The 27,060-nt window shown below is 36.0% G+C and overlaps 1 protein-coding gene across 3 annotated transcripts in view; it reads right to left on the bottom strand.

The window, feature by feature from the left end:
* The window catches only part of bchs (WD repeat and FYVE domain containing 3 bchs), a 1,305,514-nt gene that overhangs the window by 581,645 nt on the left and 696,809 nt on the right, over positions 1–27,060 (bottom strand). For all 3 annotated transcript variants that reach the window (XM_090399415.1, XM_090399420.1, XM_090399430.1), the window contains exons 38-39: positions 26,765–26,836; positions 5,370–5,456 (exon numbers count right to left, since the gene is read on the bottom strand). In XM_090399415.1, the coding sequence (XP_090255541.1) occupies positions 5,370–5,456; positions 26,765–26,836 (159 nt within the window). The remainder of the gene's footprint in view (positions 1–5,369; positions 5,457–26,764; positions 26,837–27,060) is intronic.

Raw genomic sequence — 27,060 nt, 5'->3', positions numbered from 1 at the left:
ATTGATGCGGACACAGATTGATAAGAAAATAACTATTTATTAACTTAACAGCTAATATTTCGCTGGTATTATATCGAGCATCTTCAGAGCACATAAACTTTATGTGCTCTGAAGTTACAAATGCAAGACAACCACAATTCGGTGTAACAGTAGTGGGGCTAGTATAAGTAATTGTAACGTGCAACACAAGACTAAAGTCCTAATACAATACCATCTAAGTTAAAAAAAAAAAAAAAAAAACAGTAGTCCAAAGTTTTTGAAAAAAATATAGTAGTCCTTTTTTCCCCATATAGAAGCTTGGGAGAGAAGTAAGAGAGAAAGAACTCTATCTGTGTCTGTGTGTGTGTGTTGTTCTTCCAATTGAAGTAAACTAACCAACCAATGTCAAACTATAAGAATCAGTGATGGTGTTTTTAAGAGAAGGCATTTTGCTATTGGCAAGAAAAAGAAAAAAGTGTAACTAAGAGGGCTACTAGTGGAGAGAGAGAGAGTGAAAGAGAGAAGTGATATCAAAATTTACTGCAATATCTGACTGGTTAAAAATAAATTTTGGATGGAAGAAATGAAATGGAGCTGATGAGGAAGATAAGGGATTTTGATTTAACTAACTTCTGGCTAATCTGAAGGAAAAGGAACCAACTGCATCCATTATGGACTAGAGATTCTCTCCATCCTCAACAACATGGCATTATAAAAACCCTATTTAACCACTTTACTGGCCATTATGGATCAAATATGCATCTTCATACGCTTTGTATCCATCATATATTTCAATGTAATATCAATGGTAATACAATTTTAATATGCACTTCGCATCCATTGAAACTTGGACGCATATATACGTCCTGGCCGGTAGCGTGATTAAGAGGCATCAAACTCTGTTCATCCATTACAATGAACTTAATATTTTTCACATTTCTCATAATGTCTAGGAAATTAACATTATCTTCCCCCCCCCACACACACACACACCAACAAACCCCAATCCTCTCAATATATAGATGAAAGTATGCATTTATGCTTCCCTATATCTGGGAATTAAACAGAAACACAGGCACAGAACTTTAACAAAAAAAAAATATAATCATTGTATCACACTGAAATTACAGTTCAAGACTGTTACCTCAGTAAGTAGACTTTCTGCTCTCAAAAATCTATGGGAAGATAACTCCCCCTCATCCCCAAATGAATTAATGTTGATTAATTAATCATTTTATTTATAGGCTAGCCAGTTAATTAGTTATTATTATTATTCAGGCCTCCATGGAGTCAAAAGACTCATCGTGGGAGGTCCTTTCTAGAAAACACAGTCTATCATACCACTGCTTGAACTCATTGACCGTTTGTGCAATCCTCACTCTATCATGCAATGCATTTCACAGTTCAACCACACTCCATGTAAAGAAACCACTCCTCACACTCTTGCTCACAGCTTCCTTTCATAACTTCCAGGGATGGCCCCTTGTCTTAACTCCTTCCCCCTGTTCCACCAATCAAAATAACTCCCCAGTGTCAATGCTATAACTACCTCTCAACAGTTTAAAGTCTCAATCATATTACCTCTCCTTCTTCTATCTACCAAACTCTGCAGTCCACATTCTTTCAGCCAATACTCATAACTAACATTGTGCAGTCCTGAAACCACCTATGATATCTGGCTCTGTACCCTTTCCACAGTTAATTTATTTCCTGCAAATCCTGGGGACCAAATTTATAGACATTATGTAGCTTACAATAACACAGTGCTACTTGCTTTATTGTGTGTGTACAATCTTGACAATGACTTTAATATACACATCAAAATGCAGAAATTTAATATGAAAGTTTTCATTTTGGCAGTTTTTTTTTTTTTTAAGCTACTCTTAAAAATCAATCCAAACCTTAAATATATATGGATGTGAGAAACTCTCTAAAATATGGGAAACAACAATTCTAACACCTTCCACACAACAACCAAGGCTGTCTGCATTATCACTCACAAAGGATGCCAGCATAAGCATCCTCTCATCTCCAGTACGTAGATCTGGAGATGAGACATCATCAGATGTCTCATCTTCAATTGAATGATGGAACATCATCAGATGTTCCATCATTCAATTCATTCCTGTGTGCTTTGATTCACTTCCCTTAAACTGTTAATACAATATTTAACTAGTACTTAAGCCTACACATACTTCATGGTGTGATGGATTTGCTTCTACTCATGGTCATTCAGTATACTACAAATATATACAGTTATTCTGATAATTGGTTATTTTATTTCGCAATGAATCTCTGTCCATATAAATTTTCTTTTCTTCCTTAAACTTATCATACATGTGTACACAGTTTGTTCCCCCTAGCAAATTACTGTATAACTCGCATTTGGAAGTGTTTATTACATAAATTGTACATTTCTTTTTCTGTGATGAGTCTCTCTCTTTCTTTCTCTCTCTCTCTCTCCCCCCTTCACACTATAGGTTTTCTCTTCTGCTTTAAATCCTTCAAGTTAAGGTAGAATTCAACACAAAAGAATCCCATGCTTTAATAATTTAATATATCATTCAAATAATTTTTTTTCTTAAATTATTCAAATTTTTGTAAAGTGGTAGTTTCTCATAACGAGTAAATTAAATTTTGAGTGTTTCCTGGGTGAAAGATAAAAGTTCTTCGATCTAACATAGTCACAATCCAAAAACAACCACACTGAAGCTTCTTGCAAATCATATGATATAAATCATTCTCACCACTTTTATACAAAAACTGATTTTACAGGGCAAGGGCTCTTAGATTTGGGTACTAATACCAAAGGATCTACCTAGATCTGTTTCATACCTAAATATTTTCACCAGATAATATAGTTTGATGTGTGTGAACTGCTGTGGTTCACTTTCAGCTTGACAGTCAGAGCAGTTTCTCCACCCCAGTTAGAAAGGCAAGAACTTATATTTTTGTTTTTATCCTTTACAAAAGTATTAACAAATAAAGGTGTACATGTTAAGCAGCTTCATGACTTGGCTACTTGTATATAGAAGAAGTTAAGTTTACATTGATCTATCCTAGAATCTCATAATGCACAGCACAGTTTCTTTTCAAAGTGCATTGCCATGTATTATAAGAGGAATCACTATCTAGGCTAGTTTTAATCTTTACTGTGGTCTCATCAGTGAAAGCCAGATCCATGGGGCTAAATGAGAGCTAAATATTACACAAATTGTATTTCCATATGCCAGTAGCATATTTGTAAAATGACTTCACATGCAAAATTTTGTTTGCTCATGCTAAACTAAGGAATAAAAAAGAGGATATTTCTTATCACGTAAAATTTACCTTTTAACCAACAGGAAAAAACTTGCTCCAACTATTTCTCCTCCACAGTACAGGGTGTTCGGGATAAATTTGACATATTTATAATTAATTATATTTTTCCGTAAGTTACATGTATTAACACACACTTCTCTTCATTTAAAAGGTTGGACCCTTCTTCATTCATATACAAGATGTCAGAAAGGATGGATAGCTGGAACCCACCTGAATCATGGAAGAGAATAACTTGTATCATGATGATTCGTGCCGGCCATCAAAATAAGGATATTTCGACTGCTGCCCAATGCTCCCTGAATACAGTAAAAACAATCAGGCATGAACTAGAGACTTGCAATGGTGACTACGAGGATGTAGCAAGAAGAAAGATCCCTAGCAGACGATCTGATTGCGTTCGTACAGCAGAATTCCTCGCAAATCTGCAGGAACAGGTGTTGAAGAACCCTGGCATTGGAATTCGGGCTTTGTCACGTGAAATGAATGTTGCAGCCTCTACTATGAAGCTTGCACTCAATGAAGACCTCCGCTACTACTCATACAAGCGCCGCAAAGGTCAGCTGCTTACAGAAAAGGCCCGTGAAAAACGTTTGATAAACGCAAAGAAACTTCTAAGCAGAGTGAAACATCCTGCGGAACCACAAACAATCTGGTTCTTTTCCGATGAGAAAAACTTTTGCCAGGATCAAAAACACAACACGCAGAATAACAGATGGCTTGCATACAGTACAAAGGACATTCCTCGTGTAATGCAGACTAAATTTCCCCAAACTGTGATGGTTTTCGGATGTGTATCCTCTGAAGGCAATGTGATGCCTCCGCATTTTTTCCAAGAGGGCCTCAGGTTGACTTCAGATGGCTACGTGGAGTTGCTAAACACTCTAGTCAAGCCCTGGATAACAAGGGTAGCCAATGGTAGGCCGTATGTATGGCAGCAGGATTCGGCCCCTTGCCACACCTCTGGGAAAAGTCAAAAATGGTTGTCTGAAAATTTCTACGACTTCACCAGTCCAAATGTTTGGCCTCCAAACTCCCCAGACCTTAACCCCATGGATTATTTTGTATGGGGCGCAGTTGAAAAAGACACCAATCGCACTTCCAGTAATACAAAAGCCCAGTTAATGGATAAAATTAAAACAGTTTTTGCGGCCCTTCCCAGGGAGACTGTAGCATCAGCTTGTTCGAGGTTCCGAAGCAGGATTGAAGCTGTGATCGATGCTAATGGTGGTTATTTTGAGTAAATCTTGTTGATAGTATTGTAATTAACTCTGCCTGTAATGTTTTTTGTCAATTCATTAAATTTAATAGATACAAAGAAGATTTTCTTTTTCCTTACGAAACTGTCAAATTTATCCCGAACACCCTGTATTTTAAAAACATGGTCATACACCATTTTCCTACTTATGGGTAGGAAATTGTATATGGATATACAATTAATACCACTGACTGAAATTTGGAAAATAAAATAATTTTTATTGGCATTCAAGAATGTGTCAGCAGAGCTAATCTGAGGTGATGGTGTCACTTAAACAGAATAGACAAGAAGGATTAACAAAACTAGCATTTGATGCTATGTCAGAAAAAAGACCCAGAAGACCAAGATCTAGATGGATTTAGAACACTAACATATTAAAATTTGACAAGAGATTCATTAGGAAGAAAACTGTTTATATGAAAGTAATAACAAATTAAACTATAAATTATGTTTTGTTATCATGATCATGGCATCCTATTATAATTATTAAGGAAATATATTAGAAAATGATAATAGTAATACATTTTAAGGTAAAGAAATTCATGTGTGAAGGACATCATATAATTCCTCTGAATGTGAATATGAGGACCAAATAAATGTTGAGAGTTAGTATGCTTCAGCTGAAGCATGTATTGTGCAAATTCTCTTATCTGATCTATTGGTTTTTGATTATATCATTTCATTCTCTAAATTATATAATTTATAAGAATAATTATTAATGTTTAAATATTGTTCATAAATAATATTTATTATAATATTCATAAATGTTGCAACTAACATCTTTGTTATTTAGAGAAATTATCCAGATACTTACCTACAACAGATTCCATAGGACGTGATAGTTGATACAGTATTGTTCTGTTCAAACTATGATAGATACTTTCAAGGGATGAGGTAGGTCCTGTGGGAAGAAAAGTAAAAGTTCTGTAAGCAAACTCTTGAAAAGTACATTAACAGAGATACCACTTGGTAGTGAATATATTCATTTATAGAGAATATTAATTTTGAGTAGTTATCAATTAGTTATATTTTTATATTTATAACAAAAAACAATATAATTAAAATCATAGTTTTCATAGTTTTATTCAAACATGTACAGTAGACATTTAAAAAATCTCTCACAGCTTATACATGTAACAAAAATTATATAGAATTTTATTAAAAAACTCCAGTATATTTTATCTAACATTACATGGACATCATTAACTTGTGATGAAAATTATATTTATGAAGAACTAGAGCAAACTTTTCAGATGTACTCATATTCCCATCTGTTCTATCTCTGGGTACAGATATAGAGAGGATGGGAATAATTTTATAGTGATCTTGGACACTGAGTAAAGAAGGGATGAGAGGCATCTATTTTATAGTGGTTATGACTACTGGTTAAAAAACGTGTCATATAGTCAAGTTCTGTGGCAAGTGCCGTGTCATTAGAACAAATAGCCTGGATTTCAGTGGGTACTAATATTCTGGTCAATATTGATGATGTCTTTCTTTGTTTGAAAACACTCCCTTAAAGACACCTTTGATTTAATCTAGGCTGAATTTCCTCATGATATTTAAGAAATATCCAAGTTTCCAGTAGGGAAAAAAATTGCCACATTAACATGAGCCAAAAAACCCTTATAGATTTTTTTTTTTTGATATCTTAGATGAAATTCAAACCCATGGGCTTAAATCATATCTAGAATGCAGTCTTTACAATCAAAGGATATTATTGTTAATAATAGCAATAGATGTTCTATGGCTAGCTCTAATATTAATGCAATTATACAATTTACATTAATGATTCTTCTCCAGATTTGGAGAGGGGGGAAAGCCTGTCCATTTACTTTGAATATAATCCAAATCCATTTGATATGACCTGACCTTCCTCTTAACATGTTATGCTTAATGCTTCACAGCCAAATAATTTGAATTTCATATACACCTAATTAATGCACTGATAGGGAAGTCAGAAGCCTGTGTAGCTATATCTTTCATATGTGTGTATTTTAAGCCTGCTTTTGAGGATGAAACACATATGTTTGCAGAAGGAAAAATCTTGTCACCTCTGTATGAGGTCGCCCATGTCATCACAAATGAAAATACCTTATAAAGATTAATATCATTAATATCTTAGACAGGAATTAATAAAAATATTTGCAACCAAAGAGCATTAACTATCCTTACAGAATAAGCCATAGTTGTTCTGATATGGTCTAACTTAATAATAAAAATGTGCATTTTACAATAGTATTCTTGAATATTCTTACATACATAGCATAAATAATTGGTTAGTAGCTCTCCTGAAAGATGCATATTTTCAGTTACTAATAAAAATAAGTTAATTCATTGTGGTGTTTTGTTTTATACGGGTTTGTGATAGGCTGAGTTATTTAGTTTTAAGTAAACCTCATATATTTGTTTAAATTAAATATTGTTGGTATGATCCCAATACGAGGGTGGTCTGAAAATTCTCAGCCTAACAATGTAAAAACAAATTTATATTTTCAAAATTATTTTTTATTTTTCGACATAATTACCCTTAAGACTAATACATTTATTCCAGCGATGCTCCAGCAACATTATCCCATCCCTGTAGTGGTTCTCAGTAAGATCTGTAAAATACCCCTCTATAGCTGCAATCACCTCTTGATTCAAAGAAAAACACTGACTAGTGAGGAAGAGTTTTAGTTTGGGGAAGAGATAGAAGTCAGAGGGAGACAAATCTGGGGAATAGAGTGGATGTTCCAACAATTCATAGTGCAGATCCCTTAATTTTCCCATTGCCAAAACACCTTTTTTGGGCAGGTGCATGTCCTGATGAAAGATGATTTTTTTCTTCTGCAAACCAGGTCTTTTCTCATGAATTTTTTCGTCTAGTCTAGTTAAAAGATCAGAATAATATTCCCCGGTTATTGTTTTACCCTTTTCAAGATAATTAATAAACAAAATGCCTTTAGCCCTGTGGTTAGCCTAGTGGCTGTGTGCTTCACAACCATATGCCTAGGGAAGAAGTATCCTAGGTTCAATTCCCGTCGGTGACGTGAGGAGCTGAAAGATCTTCCTCAGCCATAGCCAAGTTAGCCACACTACAACATAGGATACACTGGGGCATAGGGCTGACCTCCTTAACCTGTGAACGGTTTGAGGTCCGATGATTAATAAACCCTCGACACCGCAAGGTAAAAGAGGGTAAAAGGAAGATAAGATGAGATGAGAATGCCTTTAGCATCCCAAAACACTGATGCCATGACCTTTCCTGCTGATGGAACTGACTTTGTCTTCTTTGGTGCTGAACAACAGGCTTCTGTCCACTGTTTTGACAGCTGTTTGAATTCTGGTGCATAACGGTGAATCCAAGTCTCATCCATAGTGATAAATCGATGCACAAAATCAGTTTTATTCTTGTTAAAATGCTCCAAGCGCTGTTCAGAGATTTTCACGTGAGTGCATTTTTAATCTGCTGTGAGCAAATGAGGCACCCATCTTGCGCAAAGTTTTTTCATTTGCAATTCTTCATGCAAAATATATTCTACACATTCTTCCGAAATGCCTATAGTCTCAGCAATTTCACGCACTTTGACTCGTTGGTCATCCAATACCATATCGTGCACTTGATCAATGATTTCTGGTGTTGTTACACTTTTTTGGACATCCTTCACATGGATCATCTTCAAGGATGGAACGGCCACATTTAAAATCAGCAGACCATTTCTTAATTGTCAAAAATGAAGGAGAAGAGTGCCCATAAACTTTTATGAACTTCGAACAAATTTCTTTTGGCATTAAACCTTCTTTTTACAAAGAATGTTATAACCACACGATTCTCAATTTTATTCATTTCAAGGGATACAAACAGCACTTTTGCTTCAGAAGTTTAGCTATATAAAACAAACTACTTGATAGAATGACTTGCAATTTCACATGGATGCTTATGACAGACACAAACTTAGAAAAAAAGTGTCGATAGTGTTGCCATCTATGGTCGAGGCCGAGAACTTTTCAGGCCATCTTCATATGTGAGCGAACAAAGGCAGCAGAGTTGTCCTTGTCAGGTGAACTGAAAGTGTAACTGTTTAGTACAGTGTGTATGAGATGTATTCAGTGAGAAAGTAAAACTGGTGAGCAAGTGTGCAGCAAGCAAGTGCCAGTTGAGCACTACAAGAATAAATCTGTTAATAGAGTAGATAGTATTGACAACAGACTGGAAAATGTTAATGATGGAATTAATGTTGAACATATGGTGGTGGAAGGTCAAAAGAACTAAGTGTACCTCGATAAGGAAATAGTGCACCTGCGTGTTATCATTCAGAGGACAAGGTGAATTTGATACCTATGAAATTGAAAAACTGTAGAAATATCAAGAGATGAGAAGAGATAAAAAGAAGAGATCTGAGGTAAGATTCAAGATCATATGAATAAACGAGAAAAAGAAGATAAGGAGAAAATTTAGTATAGAGATTCTATGATCAGAAGAATACTTAATGAAAGAGTGATTAACTTATTTCCTTGGCAAAAAATTTAATAATATCAGTGATGCTATCAGGATGCAGAAAGGCCAGGAGAAAGAATTAATTGTCTTGGTTAGCACTAATAACCTGAGAAATATTCTGCAAAGGAGGATATGAAGGAGTTGTTGGACAAAGTGAAAAGGAAGAGAGAGAGGGAAGATTTCTCTTATCATGCCATGAGAGAGGTGAATTGAGGAAGAGTATGCTGATAGCAAATGAATCAATACACAGGTTGTGAAAAGAAATTATGCAAGGTTTGTGGACCTATGGTCTGAATGCGAGGGATGGAGAGATTTGTGTAATGCTGATGAACTACGCTTAAATGGTTTTAGTGTGAAGTGTCTAGAAACAGCTTTTTCACTGAGAGTACTGAAGGGCAAAATTAGCAAAAATCTAAGCAATTAGAGTGGATGGAGGTGAGTGTGTGTGTGTGTGTGTGTGTGAAGGCACCCACATGAGGCAAGTGATTAATAGGTAATCAATTCAAGAAGTAAAGATAGTGAGGAACCTAAAGGGATGATACAGTTACTGTATACTAATGACAGAAGTATCAGGAACAAGAGGGAGGAGTTTTTGGCACTGGTTTGTGCAACTTAGCCAAAAGTGAGACTTGACTACAGAAAATGAGGCAGATACAGGGAGGATAGAGAAGTGGGGGAGGGAGGGAAGAGGTATTGATGATATCAGATGAACTCAGCCAAAAGGATAGGAGACAAGCAGATGGATTGTAGTTCTTTTGAGCCAGTCTGATGTGAGATCAAGGCTAAGGCAAAATATATGGTTGTTCCAAGGATGATATGGAAGACATGCATCAACACATTAGTACAATGCATGCAGGTCAAGTAATTATGTGTGATTTCAACTAGTAAGACAGAGATTGAAAGAAGTTAAGATTATAAGACAGGAAGGCAATGAAATTTATATACCTACCAAGAGATAATTACCTGAGGTTGCAGGTGATGGAGGGGACTCAGGATATGAGTACTGGATCTGGTCATAGGATTAGAAAAGATATCCAGTGACCACATTGCCTTTGATTGGGGAAGAGTGACCATGCATTCTTGAGTTGGGAGGTTGCAAAACATTGAATTTTTCATCAAGTGATATATGTGTAACTACAAGACAGGTGATTATGATAAGCTTAAGAGGAAGTTTGAAGCCATGACATGGCATAAATACCTGTAAGGCAAGGATGTTAGCAGTGCATGAAAGACAATCAAGAGGCTTCTGGAGAAAGCAATATCAGATCATATTTCCATAGCCAGAAGGGTTAAACAGGAAGAAGAATGAGAATGAGTAGTATCAACAGGAGCTACAAAAAAAAAAAAAAAAAAAAAAAAAAAAAAAAAAAAAAAAAAAAAAATGTTGTGGAGGGTATATAAGAAATGAGTGACCGAGTGACCCCTTTGAAAGCATATATCATTGAAGTGAAGTTACTGCTGTGACATATGTGACAGTAACTGATGTGAAAAAAGAGGCAGATGAATTGGCAGTTCTTAGGATACTGCAGAATCTTAATATAAATATAACCCTGAGATTAGATGGGATATCAGTCTGCATCTTATGAGTGTGTGTGTGTGCACAATGGAACTGTCAAAATCTGTGATTAGACTCCTTTCAAGTCTAGGCTCTGATAGTCCCAAGAGAGTGGAAAGAGGACAAAATAATTTAATACTGAAGGAGCAAATTAGAGACAATCAGTATCTCAGAAGTAGTGGAAAAGTTGGTGGAAGTGCAAATTCAAGAATAGGTGGATAAGAATATGATTCTCTATGAGGGGCAACATGGCTTTATGGTTATGCCTTACTAAATTTTTATAATTGAGTGACAGTCGAATGTCGATAAAAGGAATGGCTACAGAATGATTCTGCTGGATTTTGCAAAGGCATTTTTTAGAATACCACATGGAACTCTGTTATGCAAACTAGAATAAATGGGGGATAGATATGACACTGTTTATATGGACAGACAAAGTTTATGATGGACAGATACCAAAAGTGGTATATGAAGGAGCAAAATCCAGCAGAAAGCAGGTGACTATTGATGTGCTGCAAGGTTCTATGCTAGGACCACTACTGTTTAATTTGTACATATATGATATAAGAAATAATCTGAAGGGAAATATTCAGTTTGCTGATGATGGAAAATTGGATACAGTAATAGATAATCGAGGTGATGTAGAGAGCTTACAGTATGGTTTAAATAGGCTGTCAAGTATGGGCAAAAGATAATGGGTCTCAAAATAAGGGGATAAACATATATATTAAGGTGCCAGAAAACTAGCCATTTGGCTTTTTATCTTAACTATAATGGGTCTCAGTTTTATTATTAACAGGTATATCCATAGTGTAAGAAGACCCTATAATGACACACTATACCTATCATACTTCTCCTTAAAAAACTCATTCACAAAGAACTCACAACTACCTCTGGCAATGCATTCCACACATTCACCACCTCCCAAGCAAAAAATCCAGTCCCAACACCTACTGCCCCCCCCCCCCCCCCACACACACACACAATCCCCAGTGATGACTCCTTGCTCTCTCCCCTCCTGCACTATACAGAAGAAAGTCATCAATATCAATCCTAAAAAATTCCTTCAATAATTTATAACATCACCAAGGAATCCAGGGAACCAGATCTGTGTGCAATAATATAGATGTTGCCCCATCAATGCCCTATAAAGTGTGTTCCTCAACACACTGATGAAGTAATTTGTCTTCCTTACTCCAAAAGCATTATTATACTATGAAGTAACAATATCAGTAAATCATTTTTTAGTTTTATTCTCATATCCTTTTAATTTTTCCTGCTAGTAAAGAATGAACACCCATATCTACTGTTCACACACACACACAAAAGCACTGAGTATAGTATAATGTCATCAGAGAAGAATGCTCCAAATGGATAAGCCTTCCATGAATATATCTTAAAAAGTTTATTATATATTTTCTGCTGGTAAGGAAAAGCTGAATAAACAGCTTCAGTACAATGAATACTTCAATATTAGAACAAGCGTGTTCTAATTTTATTGCTCATTTTACAGCATTTTAAGCACTGTCCCCCTTCAAAGTAGTCCGCCCTCTACTGCCGATATGCCATTCCCAACAGTTCTTCCATTGTTAGAATGCTTCCAACAATGGAAGAACTGTTGTTGGAATGCACTTTCTGTGATGGCACAAAGTTCTCTTATCGCATTTTCCTAAATCTCCTCTATGTTTGAAAACAATGTCCTTTCAGAGTGGTTTTAAGTTTTGGGAAACAGGAAAAAAGTCTGCTGGGGCTAAGTCTGGAGAATAGGGTGCATGGGGGCATAACAGATGTCTGATGTTTTGCCATATAACTACGGATGAGGAGTAACATGTGAGGCGGAGCATTGTCGTGGTGCAATATCCCAGTCTGGTTTTCCCACAATTTGGGCCTCTTCCTGTACACAGTATTCCTCAAACACACTAAAACTTCCTGGTACAATTCTTTGTTTACCATATGATCATGTGGTACAAATTCATAATGGACAATGCCTTTCCAAAAAAAAAAAAACCAACCAACATCACTTTGATCTTTGACCGACTAATCCATCAATGCTTAAACTACTCATAGCACTGCATTCAGCTCATACAGTCCTCCCCGTATGCTTAGTTAAGCAACTGAAATGTCTCTGTAAACTTTTTACCAAGTTTGCAGCAAAATTTAACACACACACACACACACACACACACACACACACACACACTATTCTTTGAGCTCTTCATTGTCACTAAACTGATGAGCAGCTTGTGCACATGCTTACTTCAGCAGATATAACTCGATGACTAATGCTCATAGCAGAATGGGGTAAATGGCAGTTTGTTGTCAAAACCTGCTGATGTGCTCAGTAGCTGCAGTGTGATCTGTGCCAATTGGCGGTATTTACTGCTGAACAAAGACTTAAAAGAATGTCTTTTTAAGATGTACTTCAGTCAAAAATAATTTTAATTGATCATAATTGTCTTGCAATCAAGAACAAGACATTCCAAAATAACAGTTATCTTTATTAAATAGCAGTGTGAAATTAATCAAGAAACATAGAACTAAATCATAAACGAACAGTACTAAAATTAATATACTAAAATTCCAGCATAGAGTACTATAGATATATTAAAAAATAAATTTGAAGGTTAACATGAACACATTCTGCAGACTATGGATCAGTTCTTTATGGTTTGCCATACTAGACAATAAATCATTGTAAATGGCATGTATGCCTGCATAGATTTGGTTTACATTTAAACTGGAAGAAGTCATTCTTCTTGTCAGTAATTTAAAAGAAAATTATGAGTATTTTAATAAAGAGAACTGTTTCCTGAAAACAGGAATATTGAGGGGGGGGGTAAAATGTTTGTTTTCAAACATTTTACTCTCCCCCAATATTCTGGCCTTGTAGCAGTTTAATATTCCAAGTCTTCAAGCAATATGATGATTATATAATGATTTTATAGCTTAAAAAAGTAGTTTTCAGGACTCTTTGCATGTTTAAAATAATAGGTTACATTTATGATTTACACATACCACTAAAAATTAATATCTTATACTGTACACATGGAGAATTACCACCCATCCTGATTTTTATAAATTTTTCCATGAATCCTGCTTCATACAAAAATGTCCTGCTCTTTCTTCAAAAATTAAGAAAATAATACTTGAACAGTTTGGTATATTATATACAATGGAGATCACGAGTTAGTTTCCTTTTGAGCCAGTCAGACAAAATATCTTATTACAGTCCATATGCTTGAAATTAAAATCAAATTAATAAATCAGAACAGGGTATGGAGCTTTGTGCTTACATGAGAAACATTTAACATGTATAATGAAATGCAAATCCCTACTCTTTACACAGTGCAGCATAGAACACACCGAGATCAGATCACATATTCAATGTAGAAGATTACACGTAATCTTCACTGATCAATATATATACAAAATTGGTAGAAGTGAGAAATACCTCTAGCCCGCTATGAAATCATCGTGTAACTGAGTACAAAAACTTATTAGTGCTGATTTTGCAAATTTTATCATTATTATTATATTGTAATCTAAATGGAGTCCAAAGACACATTGTGAGAAAGGGTGGGGAAAGGTTCTATAAACGGTGGGGAAAGGTTCTACAAGGGTTCTACAAACAGATAAAGGGGACAGCCATGGGCTCACCACTTTCCCCACGCTTGGCCAATTTCTTTATGGAGACCTTTGAAGAGAAAGCCTTAAACTCTGCCCCACAAAAAACCACTATTTGGCTTCGTTATGTGGATGATGTGTTCGCTATTTGGCCACATGGCTCATACTCACTCCACTCCTTCCTAACACACTTAAACAACCAACACCCCAGAGTCCAGTTCACCTTCGAAAAAGAGGAAAACAACACCCTCCCCTTCCTAGACACTTTAATCACCTGCCAGCTTGATGGATCTTTGGTTTTCTCTGTTTAGAGAAAACCCACCCATACTGGCAGATACATTCACCAGCAATCCCCCCCCCCCACAACAATATGGGGTTATAAAAACACTATATAACAGGGAAAAATTAATCTGCTCAGATGACAAGGCCCTAACTACTGAACTAAACCACATCCACAGCACTTTCTTAGCCAGTGGCTATAACCCCCAAAAAATCCAAAAAATACTAAAATCAGTAAACCACAACCCTCCTTCCCTCCTCCACAATAAAGATTACACCAAATCTATCACCATCCCCTACATCCAGGGCACCTCTGAGAAAATAACCAATATCCTCAGAAAATATGACCTTACTTCTTGTTACAGACCATATAAAAAGTTGGCATCCCTTATCCGCTCTACCAAAGACCAACCACTTCCCCTAGACCTACCTGGTGTATACCAGGTCCCTTGCAGCTGCAAATTGTCCTACTTTGGCCAAACAAGCAGAACAACAAATATCAGGATTTCAGAACACAAAGACTACATCCGGTTTCACCAGTACAGCCGCTCTGGGATGGCAGACCATGCCTTAGATACCCACCATAGAATTCATTGGAAGAAAACAAGAATAATACACAGCAGCAAGTTTAAATACGAAAGATTATTCAAGGAATCATCATCATCAGCTCTAAAAAACGTTCCTAACCTCAACAAATTTGGGTGCATGAAACTACCCCAAATTTGGGAGACTTACATTATGAGAACTTCAGCGCAACTGCCTAGACAACCAAATTAGCCCGCCTGAGGGCACCATTAGGACTTTAGGAACAATATTAATTTCTTGCTTTCTTCCTCATTTGCTTTTGTTAGTGCCTGCGTGCACATACCATATCTTTATGTTCCTGAAGATGGCAATGTGACATTGCCGAAATATAGAAGTTATTCATTAAGTTACCTTTAATTAATATACTTTATATGCGTTGTTAATTCCGTAAACTAATTACCAGTTCAAAAAGATTAATTGATGATGTATGCTATTTAGCTAATAAGCAAGAGTTTCCTTTGAGAGATCATAATGAGTCTGCAGATTCAGCTAATCGAGGAAATTATTAGAAAGAATTTTTAAATGTGCTCCGTAAGTACAATTCTCTTTTAGACAATTATGTAAAGGATTCGACTGTACTTCAAGGAACTTCTTCCACAGTACAAAGTGATATCATTAGCACTATATCTGATGTGGTTAAAGATGCTATAAAAAATAAATTGCTGCCGCTACATTTGTAGCCATTATTCTGGATGAAATATCTGATGTCATGTCAAAACCACAGCTATCAACTGTTTACTGTTTTGTCCATAATGGGCAAATACATGAAAGGTTCATTAGATTTACAGATGTAAGTGATGATAGAACGCCTAGTGGTCTTTTTAAAGATGTAAACAGAGTTGAGGAATTAAATATCAAGGAAAGTTAGTCCTTGGTCAGCCAAACTTATGATGGTGCCTGTGTAATGAGTGGCCATATTAATGGCTTACAGAGGAAAGTTATCAAGGCCTATCCTTTAGCAATATTTACTATGGGCATAGCTAAAGGATAGGCTATAGAGTCATGATTGAGATGGCTAAAGATCGTGATAAGTGGAGAACCTTTCTTCTTAGTGGACTCAACCCATTACCAATCGGATGAGATGAGATGAGTGCCCACATTCCAAAGCAAAGCCTCTCGAATATCAAGGAATATAGATTGTTTTTCAAAACTATCAGTGTATTGGCAACATATTTTTCTAAATCATCAAAAAGGATAAATGCTTAGCAAGATTTTGTTGCTAAAAAATTACCCTTCATCACATCAACCAGATGGAACTTTACTTCCTGTTTAATAAACACAGAAAAACATGTCAGAAGTCAACACATCGAATTTTTTGAACACATAGTGGAGAATTCTGGGGGGAATGGTACATGGATGCTACAATCAAAGTGTCTTTTTTTTGCATTTCTTACAAGATTTTCAAACAATTTTCTTGCTAAAAATTTTTTCCGTTCTATTTGGCTATGCTGATGTCTTGAATAATATACTGCAAACTTCATCCAATGATATATATTCTACTGTTGTAAAAGTGCATGACACTATGAAGCAGCTTAGGAATGACAGGGAACATGGATTTTATGATATTTGGGTTTCTGCATCAAAGGACAAGCACACAGTTCATGAGTCGAGACCTAAGAAACAGAGAAGAGCTTGTGCCTTCGATTATACCAGGGAATAGTCAACTGCATGTGCCTGGGGATGGAAGAAAGATACTCTTCACTTTCGAAACTTAGATTTTTTTTCAACTCCTTTTTAGTGAAAGATATTGTCAGTATGCAAACACGTTTACTGATGTTATTTTAGAAAACTTAAAGGATTTCTATGGCCCAGTTTTTGACTACAGTCGTTTGAAAAATGAACTGAAAGTACTGTTTTCTTTTGATGAATTTGCCAGGAAACCATTGTATCATGCAAAATTCATGCAAGAAAATCAACTTCGGGTTGCATTCAAGGAAATTTATAAGTTAGCAGAACTTGTCATGTCAATTCAGAGCTCTAGATGATGATGGAACTGAAGGATAAACCTTCATTTTATGATGATGTAGTAATAGAATTCCTAAGAGAAAAAAATGAGATTCAGCCTTATTTTGATTCAGTTTAGAAAAATAATTTCCCAAGTGATTACTTTTTCCAATTGCTGTGTATTATATGGCTGTATTTAAACAGTGTATCAAAATTTAAATTATCTGTGTCTCACTCTAGTATTTGCCAATGATAATCTAATCTCGTCATGAAGCGTAAACCCTTCGTGCTTCTCACATAAATGGTGCATGTGAAGCATATCTATTGTTCATTTGATTTTTTATGTTTTCCATATTTAAAATTATATTAACACATTCTCATGTCTGTACCTCGGTGCTTGCCATTTCTTTATTCCCTGGCAGGTACTAGCTTTTAGCATATGTATGCTGCTTCCGCTTTGAGTGGTTACATTTTCACAAAGCTTACACAGCATGCTAGCTGCAACTCTTCAGGTAGAATTTTATTTCTAAAATTAGCAATTGTTAAATGTCTGGATGATATCGAATATCTGAAATGCAATTTAAACTGATTTCAAGTTTTATACACACACACACACACACACACACACAATTCATTTTGCATTTCACATATATGTTAAAGATACCAAGCAATTTTATAAACTTGGTATTAATCCTTTTTCCCAAGTAAGCAAACAAGCAGGTAGGTCAAGTTTGCGACTAAAGTATTTTCAGGTCTGAGACAACTTGTGGTAAAGGTGGACTAAGTTCTGATCACTTGCCTTAATATCTCTCATAATGCAAAGCACATCTCCTTGTGGATATGTATGATGCTATGCAGGAAGGGAAGGGACACTACCCAGACCTGTTTTGACCTTTATTGAATTTTCAAGTACAGGTCAAACTCCAAAAACTCGGGAGAACTCTCAGAACCGGTTGGCTCTTGAGGTCTCATCAGTGAGAGCCGGACCCTGAGATGCCAAGGTTGAAGTAATGCAGAACTTATAAACTTTACCTATACAAGTTGCCATAAGGTGCTTTGACCTTAATAAATAAAAATATCAGGATGAGAGAAAGATGTAGAAAGTTTTTTACTTTAGGTATACTATACATTAAAGATACCAAGCAAGCAAACAAGCAGGTAAGTCAAGTTTGCGCCTGAAGTATTTTCAGGTCGGAGGCAACTCATGGTAAAGGTGGAGTAAGCTCTGATCACTTTCCTTAGTATCCCCCATAATGTGCAAAGCACATCTCCTTGTAGACATGTATGATGCTATGCATTAAAGGAAGAGTCACTATCCAGACCGGTTTCGATCTTTATTAAGGTCTCGTCAGTGGGAGGCAGACCCCTGAGATGTCAAGGTTGAAGTAATGCCAAACTTATAAGGCCAAGAATGGGCCTTCCATCAAAGATCTCATCTCTGTGACTGTTACAAGGAAAGAAACTAGTTCGTGGCCAGTCAATGCTAAGGCATTCCATGTATAAACACCATTCGTGCGATCAATCTCAACATCGAAATGGAGAGACGGAAACAGGTTGAAGAAAAGAACATGAAGATCAGACTCCACATGTGCTTGGAAGATAGGCAATTGGGTGTATTTCACAACAGGTGCTACGTCAACTTTCGACAGAAGCGAACCATCACCACCTTTACTTAAGGCGGATGTGTATACACTACAACACCTGACATCCTGAAGGCCTCCTGGGGCTACTACACTCAACTCTATAAAGACAACAGTATCTCCTCAGGATTACTCCTGTTGGATTGTTGACCCCTTCATTGGTTAGAATGATCAGTAATAACAGCGTCCAAAGTAACTTTAGTCTTCAAACAATGCCAAACGCAGGTACTGCCTGAGCCAGAGGGACTAGGAACAGAATGCATTATTTCAACTTTGGCATCTCAGGGTCTGGCTCCCACTGAAGAGACCTCAATAAAGATCAAAACCGGTCTGGGTAGTGGCCCTTCCCTTAATGCATAGCATCATACATGTCTGCAAGAAGATGTGCTTTGCATTATGGGAGAATACTAAGGAAAGTGATCAGAGCTTACTCTACCTTTACCACGAGTTGCCTCGGCAAACTTGATTTACCTGCTTGTTTGTTTACATGAGAAAAAGGATTAAAACCAAGTTTGTAAAATTGCTTGGTATCTTTAATGTATGGTATACCCAAGGTAAAAAACTTTCTACACACACACACACACACGCACACATTCATTTCGCTTTTCATAAATTGAGCACTTTCTGTATGTAATGACTGTATTAGAAACAGCTGTTACACATATTTTCTGGAAATGAAAATTTGAAAGCAGATGTTAGGACAAATGTATTTAGTTAGCTGTTATGTTTACTGCTATAAAATAAATCTGTTCTGTTTGCATACATGCAGCATAGTCTACAGGAGCAGAGTGTTTTTCCATTAAGTGTGGTGTTCAAGTTGTCTCTAATTAGAGTAATTGTTCCTAAATATAGTTCACAGATGCTCAACGTCTGTTTACTGAATTTAGTGATAAACAAAGCTACTTGTTTTTCTTACTTGTGCAGTATAGCATCTGTTGAGGTTGGAAAGTTTTTTTAATGGTATAAAGGCAGTTTTATTCCAGTCTTCAGAAACAACAGCCGTAGTAAATTTATCTATTCCTGAATAAAAATGAATACTTCTGCATATTATAAGAAGACCTACAATAAAATACTAGCATATGTGAGATATCTGTTATTGATAAGACAGAAGAGCCACTGACACTAAAAACTAAGGAATGCAGGACTCCTGAAAGTGTGGATAATTCCAATGATGATCAGATATTATGTATCCTATTATTGTGTAAAATGTATACTGAGTCTCAGTAAACAAAAGAATATTCTTAGAAAACAAAGCAAAATATACATAAACTAGAGAAATATACATAACATGCACAACACATTTCATGAGATGATTTGCTGCTTCATCAAATCACATGTATTCCTGCAAAGCCTAGAATCACCTGATCAACATTATTAGTTCAATGGATTAGCCTCTCCCTATGGTTTTTAACTGAACTATATACTCAACAGCCACTATACACTAAATGTATATAGTGGCTGTTTATTATTGGTTAGTTATTTGTAGTTTGCAAACAAATCCTTTATAAAGCGTTGATACTTCCACATTTGGATTACTGTGCTCAGGTCTGGTCACATGGATTCCTTGGAGATGAGGAGGCTGTGGAGAGGGTTCAGAAAAGAGTGACTAAGTTGGTGAATGATGTAAAAAATGCTCCATACATTGATAGATTGCGAGCTTGTGGATTGCAGAGGTTGGCTGATAGGCAGAGAAGAACGAATATGATAGAAACATTTAAATTACTGAAAGGTTTTTATAGGATTGATGCAGGGGAAATGTTTCAGCTGTGTGATAGTGATGGAAGAACAAGAGGTCATTCCTGGAAATTAAAGAAGAGCGTGGTTAACAAGGGTGTGAGAACAAGGTTTTTTTTGCCTGGATGGTGGTGAATGAGTGGAATTCATTGCCTGACTTAGTTGTGAGTTCTTTGTCTGTAAATGAATTCAAGAAGAGATATGACAGATATTGTTTTGCTAGTTTGGGTCTCCCACGATGAGTCTACTGACTCCATGGAGATACCCATAATAATAATAATAATAAAATCTCTTTCCCTCCCCTCATAAGTTTTTTTTTTTTTTTTTTTCATTATGCCATCAGAAATTCATTTATTCATTGGTAGGCTTCACTGGATCACATGCCATTCACTTTACCCAACAACTTATAAGACATACATATCACAAATGTTAATTATTAATAATTCGTTTGCATTAATGAAAGTATTTCTACTCACACTTATTCTTTCCTTTACATTTCCCATTCTCACATGACTTATTAATGATGGTTCACATATTTACCCCTCTGAGTAATTCAAATATATCAACCAAATATAGCATTCTCCTTCATTACTGGTTTCTAATATATCTTAAAACAAACACATTACAACTGATTGTTAATTTATTCAAAGTTATCCTACAATTAATTGCATTACACCAATTAAGATGAGCGCTGATGCACAATGCACTTTTAAAACTTTCATATATCATTAAAAATGCAATAATACAGTCAAATTGACGTGAATTTTGTAGTGTGGGGTTGCATTCACCATCAGTGAATCAGCAAGGTGAAGCTAGAACATTCTTTGTTCTAGCTGTCCTATTCTTTGTCCCATTTACAGAGCTGAGCCATGTGCCAGAATGGCACCTGGGGTGGGGGGGATTATAATAAAATAATATTACATTTAAGGTTTAAATATAAAATTAGGTGATTTTTGAAATAAAATTACATTTACTACATTAGATAATGAATTAACACAGCATTATATTAAATTAAATAAAAAAAATTAAAGATTTAAAAAATAAATAAGTAAAAAATTAAATTAATTAAAATAGGGAAGGGATGCACTACTGCTTGCCATTTATAAGGGTGAAACTGTCCCAAATCTTGACAATAGAGAGGTAGTCATTCTGATTTAAATTTGGGGATACTTCAGCAGTCTTTTTAAATAACTGCACAAACCTAAACCTGTACCAATGTAAAAAGTAAGTACTGGACCATAGGATTCATGGTCAGTGTTCACTCCATGATGAGAAAGACCATATTTTTCAGATTTATTGATGTTCATGTAAGATTGCTGTTCTTGTAGCTGTTTTTCAAATGAACATTTTATTTGTCCAAAGTACGAGTGGAGGCATTCACAATGTAAACACCAGGAGAGAGAGAGAGAGGGGGGGGGGGTGGCTCTTTATATTTTGTTGATAGTAATGAAGAGGAGATTTTGTTGACAGGAAAAAATGTAGTAACTAAATAGTATCTTTTCAGGATCTTAGATTTCAGAGATGCCTGAGATGTATGGGATAGGAACTCACCATATAGATTCAGGGTTCATAGTGATGGGCTTGTAAAAGTCCAAAATGCATTTAAACTTCCTTGAGGTGAAATCATTCTGCAGTAAGATGCATTGGATGGTACTCAATTCTTGCTGGAGAATTTGGGAATTGGAGCAGATAACATGCTCTGTTGAGCAAATATTTGAAGATACCTTTTTTTTGTGATGGATGATGTGCTGAATCTTGTATGTAGCAGCCAGTGAAGGTAGGTTTATATAGGCATCTTCAAATCTTTGCTCAACAGAGCACATATTATCTGCTCTGTTCCCAATTCCCAAGTTTTCCAACTAATTGTTTCCTACTTTGTATAATTCCTAAAATTAAACACAACATACTAAAGCTTCATGAGGACACTTCTCAATGCATAGCCATTGCATCACATTCGCGTTAATAGCCCGAGTGTGCAGTTACAAATACATACACCTTTGAGCCCTTTGAACAGATGGTGGGTTTGAACATATAATGCATCTTGGACTCTTACAAACCTACCTTCACAGACTGTTCTTCTGAATAGTTTGTTCAAAGGAACTGTCAATTCTGAATTTTGGATGATCAATTGTTTGTATTCTACCTTGTAAAAGACTGTTTCTTATCAAGCCACTAATGATAGCTTGTTATTTTCAAACTGAAACATCTGACAATATATTAAATATACTGTTCTTGTGAAAACATGTTCATAATTCTTAATTTCATATCACAAGTTCCTCTCAAAAGTAGATGTCAAATTCTCTTACACATTCTCATAATGCACAAGCCAATATTCCAATCCCATCTAATCTCACGGCTGTATTTGCATGAAGATTCTGCAATATTTCTCTGATTTATCTATCTCTATTTTCACATCATTCCTTGCTAAGCAATCACTCCGTAACTCAGCTATTTCATCTACCAATTATATATTTGGTTTAATCCTTTATCCAAGTGTAAGCAAACAAAGTTTGTGCCTGAAGTATTTTCAGGATTGGAGCAACTCATGGCAAAGGTGGTATGACTATGAAGTGGTGATCCTAAGGTGGAAGTGATGGAGAAGTTATATTTCCATATACCAGTCGCCAAAAGGTGTCACATCTTATTATTAACACGTTCGCTGCCAACTACGAGTATACTCGTAGTAGGTGAACCTGCTTCACAAGCCAGCTACGAGTATACTCGTAGGACGCTTACCGCCGGGAACGAGGTTATTGTAGTGACCTTGAAGAAGCCAAAATGCTTGGCTTGTGGGGCTAGCATCAAAACTGTGTATTCCCATAGACCGTATATGCTCCGTACAAGCCAACTACGAGTATACTCGTAGGACGTTTACCTCCGGTAACGAGATTATCGTACTGACCTTGAAGAAGGAAAACTGATCGGCGTAGGGGAACAGACCATGCCAAAGTAGCGTGGCAGCGAACGTGTTAAAATTCTCTGGATTAGAGATAAGTTGATGGAAGTTTTTTTCACTTGGCTATGCTACCAATTATATATTTGGTTTAATCCTTTATCCAAGTGTAAGCAAACAAAGTTTGGCCCTGAAGTATTTTTAGGACTGGGGCAACTCGTGGCAAAGGTGGTATAAGTTCTCATCACTTGCCTTAGTATCCCATAATGCAAAGCACAAAAAAAGCTTCCATCAACTTATCTCTAATCCAGAGAATTTTAATACTAAGGTGTATGGAAATACAACTTCTCCATCACTTCCACCTTAGTATCACCACTTCTGAGTCTGGCTCCCACTGATGAGACCTCAACAAAGGTCAAAACTGGTGTGGGTAGTGATCCTTCCCTTAATGCATAGCATTATGCATGTCTGCAAGGAGATGTGCTTTGCATTATGGGATACTAAGGCAAGTGATGAGAACTTATACCACCTTTGCCACGAGTTACCCTAGTCTTGAAAATACTTCAGGAGCAAACTTTGTTTGCTTACACTTGGATAAAGGATTAAAGATTAAACCAAATATATAATTGGTAGCATAGCCAAGGGGGGGGGGGAAAAAACTTCCATCAGCTATTTCATCTGTTCTGTTACCTCCCAACTATTAGCATTCATGAAAGTTATGAAAATTCTTCCTTTCTGTTCAATTTATTCACCACATAGTGAAAGAATCCCTTGTAAGTTTCATTCACTTGCTTGGTAGTTTCCTCTCATTATATGATTTTGTCTTCCTTTTTGTTTGTGCTTTATACTGCTCATAATCTTTTTACTTATACATCCTGTTCAACTTCTTTCTTTTTTATTTTATATAGTTCCTACTTAATGATGCTACTTATCCAACTAATTCCTGCCTGAGTTATCCTCCTGACTTGAGGTATGGGTATACAGTTCAGTCATGTTTTCTTAAAATGTCTCTCTATCTTCTCCTCCTATGTCCTGCGAACATCTTGCAGATTCAATATTTCTTCTTCCTCCCATTTCAAGACTTCACAATCTGAGGCAATATGCCTACCATGGTCATGGATGAATCCTCTGATGCTACACTAAACCTAACATTCTTAATTCCTGACTCATTTTCATAACATGCTGCCTAAGGTCTGTTTGGCTGATAACTTATCTGCTCTCCAATCAACAGGCCATGGATTTGAATCCCACCATAAACAAGGATGTTGTGATTACCTTTAGGTGGAAGATGAAGTCTATCACTCAATATGAGACCACCACCCTGCTTATTGGAGGCCTGAAGTGTTATGAAAAAATTCCACATTTGGTCTTTAGAGCACAGTTCATGGTTTATGTAAAAAATAATTAAAAAAAAAAAATATATATATATATATACAGGGTGTTCGGGATAAATTTGACAGTTTCGTAAGGAGAAAGAAAATCTTCTTTGTATCTATTAAATTTAATGAATTGACAAAAAAACATTATAGGCAGAGTTAATTACAATACTATCAACAAGATTTACTCAAAATAACCACCATTAGCATCGATCACAGCTTCAATTCTGCTTCGGAACCTCGAACAAGCTGATGCTACAGTCTCCCTGGGAAGGGCCGCAAAAACTGTTTTAATTTTATCCATTAACTGGGCTTTTGTATTACTGGAAGTGCGATTGGTGTCTTTTTCAACTGCGCCCCATACAAAATAATCCATGGGGTTAAGGTCTGGGGAGTTTGGAGGCCAAACATTTGGACTGGTGAAGTCGTAGAAATTTTCAGACAACCATTTTTGACTTTTCCCAGAGGTGTGGCAAGGGGCCGAATCCTGCTGCCATACATACGGCCTACCATTGGCTACCCTTGTTATCCAGGGCTTGACTACAGTTAGCAACTCCACGAACAAAGCCCGAATTCCAATGCCAGGGTTCTTCAACACCTGTTCCTGCAGATTTGCGAGGAATTCTGCTGTACGAACGCAATCAGATCGTCTGCTAGGGATCTTTCTTCTTGCTACATCCTCGTAGTCACCATTGCAAGTCTCTAGTTCATGCCTGATTGTTTTTACTGTATTCAGGGAGCATTGGGCAGCAGTCGTAATATCCTTATTTTGATGGCGGGCACGAATCATCATGATACAAGTTATTCTCTTCCATGATTCAGGTGGGTTCCAGCTATCCATCCTTTCTGACATCTTGTATATGAATGAAGAAGGGTCCAAACTTTTAAATGAAGAGAAGTGTGTGTTAATACATGTAACTTACGGAAAAATATAATTAATTATAAATATGTCAAATTTATCCCGAACACCCTGTATATATATATATACATAAATATACATAATGAATAAAAATAGGGAGAAAAAATCCTTAGCCCATCCATCGTACTACTATAGGTTTACAGAAAAACCTTCCGTGGGTGGGAGCCATATTAAGAAAAAAAAAAGTAATTAACCCTTTAGTAGCTGTATAAAATCCATTTCTTTACTTTTATGTCACCTTTCTTTCTTCCAGTATATGATCTTGTAGTGAAATTCATCCCCCATAAACCAGTGAACAACAACAACTCTCTTACACCTTTTGCTTACTATTGAACTCAATTCTAGGACTCAACGAAGTATATTAAAAATTTCATGGTATGAAATTAAACGTATATTATGTCAGGACACATCTCATCTTTGAAAAGCTGTCAAGATGGATTAATCCAGAAAGAATTATAAAAAGAGTAGAAGGTGAGAAGGGAAGAACCAGAGGCCAATCATGAAAGTTATGCATTGCCAGAATATGTTGTTAATGCAGGGAGTGTTAAAGATTTTAAGATTCAGTGTGATAGATTTGCTGTCAGTTGAATGATCATTCCACGATGATTCTGCCGACTCCATGTAGGGTGTAATAATATTAATTACTTGCTCTGAATTGTGCCAATTTGTCGATGCATGCAATTCATATCTTCTCATCTCTAACAGCCTATACCAGCAACTGATCATACCCCCCCCCCCCCCAGTGGGCTGAAGTTCTGTTGTCATAAACAAAATCTCACTCCATCCTGTCCATCTATCACCTCTGAAAATACTATACACCTTACATTCTATTTGTAAATCATCTCCCTCAACCAAATTTTGCAGATGCTTATATATTTTGATCAACATGAAATAATCAATGCTGCCCAAAACTCCTTGTCCTTATTCCAGAGGCTTTTAACGCTTTTAACCTCTCTTACACCTTGTACTGAGTACTGAAATCAATCCTGGGGATCAAGAAAGTATATTTAGCATTTTCCTAGTTTATTATTTATCATAGTATGATAAAATGAAACAAAATATATATTATGTCAGTACATACTTCATCTTTGAAAAGTTGTAAAATTAATTTAGACTATCATTATATATAAAGTAGAATATAAATTTACATCAAATACTATTATATTAAAAAAAAAATTACCTTTTCGCTTAGCTTGAGTTATAAGCTTGATTGTAAAGTCCAAAACCTCATGAGAATCTCTAGTAAATGATCCTAGAAAACAAAAAAAGGTTTCCTATGCATATAAAGTAATTAAGATAATATAAAATTAATTAAATAATTTTATCTTATTCAATTCAAGATGAAAGCTACAATTGCAGTCTGTTGGCAAAATGGATAGCCCTCCAAACAGGTTGTGGGTTTGAATCCTGCATTGGGCATGGATGTTTGTAAAAGCCTACTCTGAATGAGCTTGTATAGCTCCTTGAGTTTATAAG

Source organism: Typopeltis vanoorti, chromosome 1 (assembly GCF_054136105.1).
Source record: "Typopeltis vanoorti isolate ZY-2024b chromosome 1, IOZ_Tvanoo_1.0, whole genome shotgun sequence".
NCBI classification, from domain to species: domain Eukaryota; kingdom Metazoa; phylum Arthropoda; class Arachnida; order Uropygi; family Thelyphonidae; genus Typopeltis; species Typopeltis vanoorti.
The sequence above is the reverse complement of the archived record's forward strand: the minus strand, read 5'-3'. Positions and strand labels throughout refer to the sequence as shown.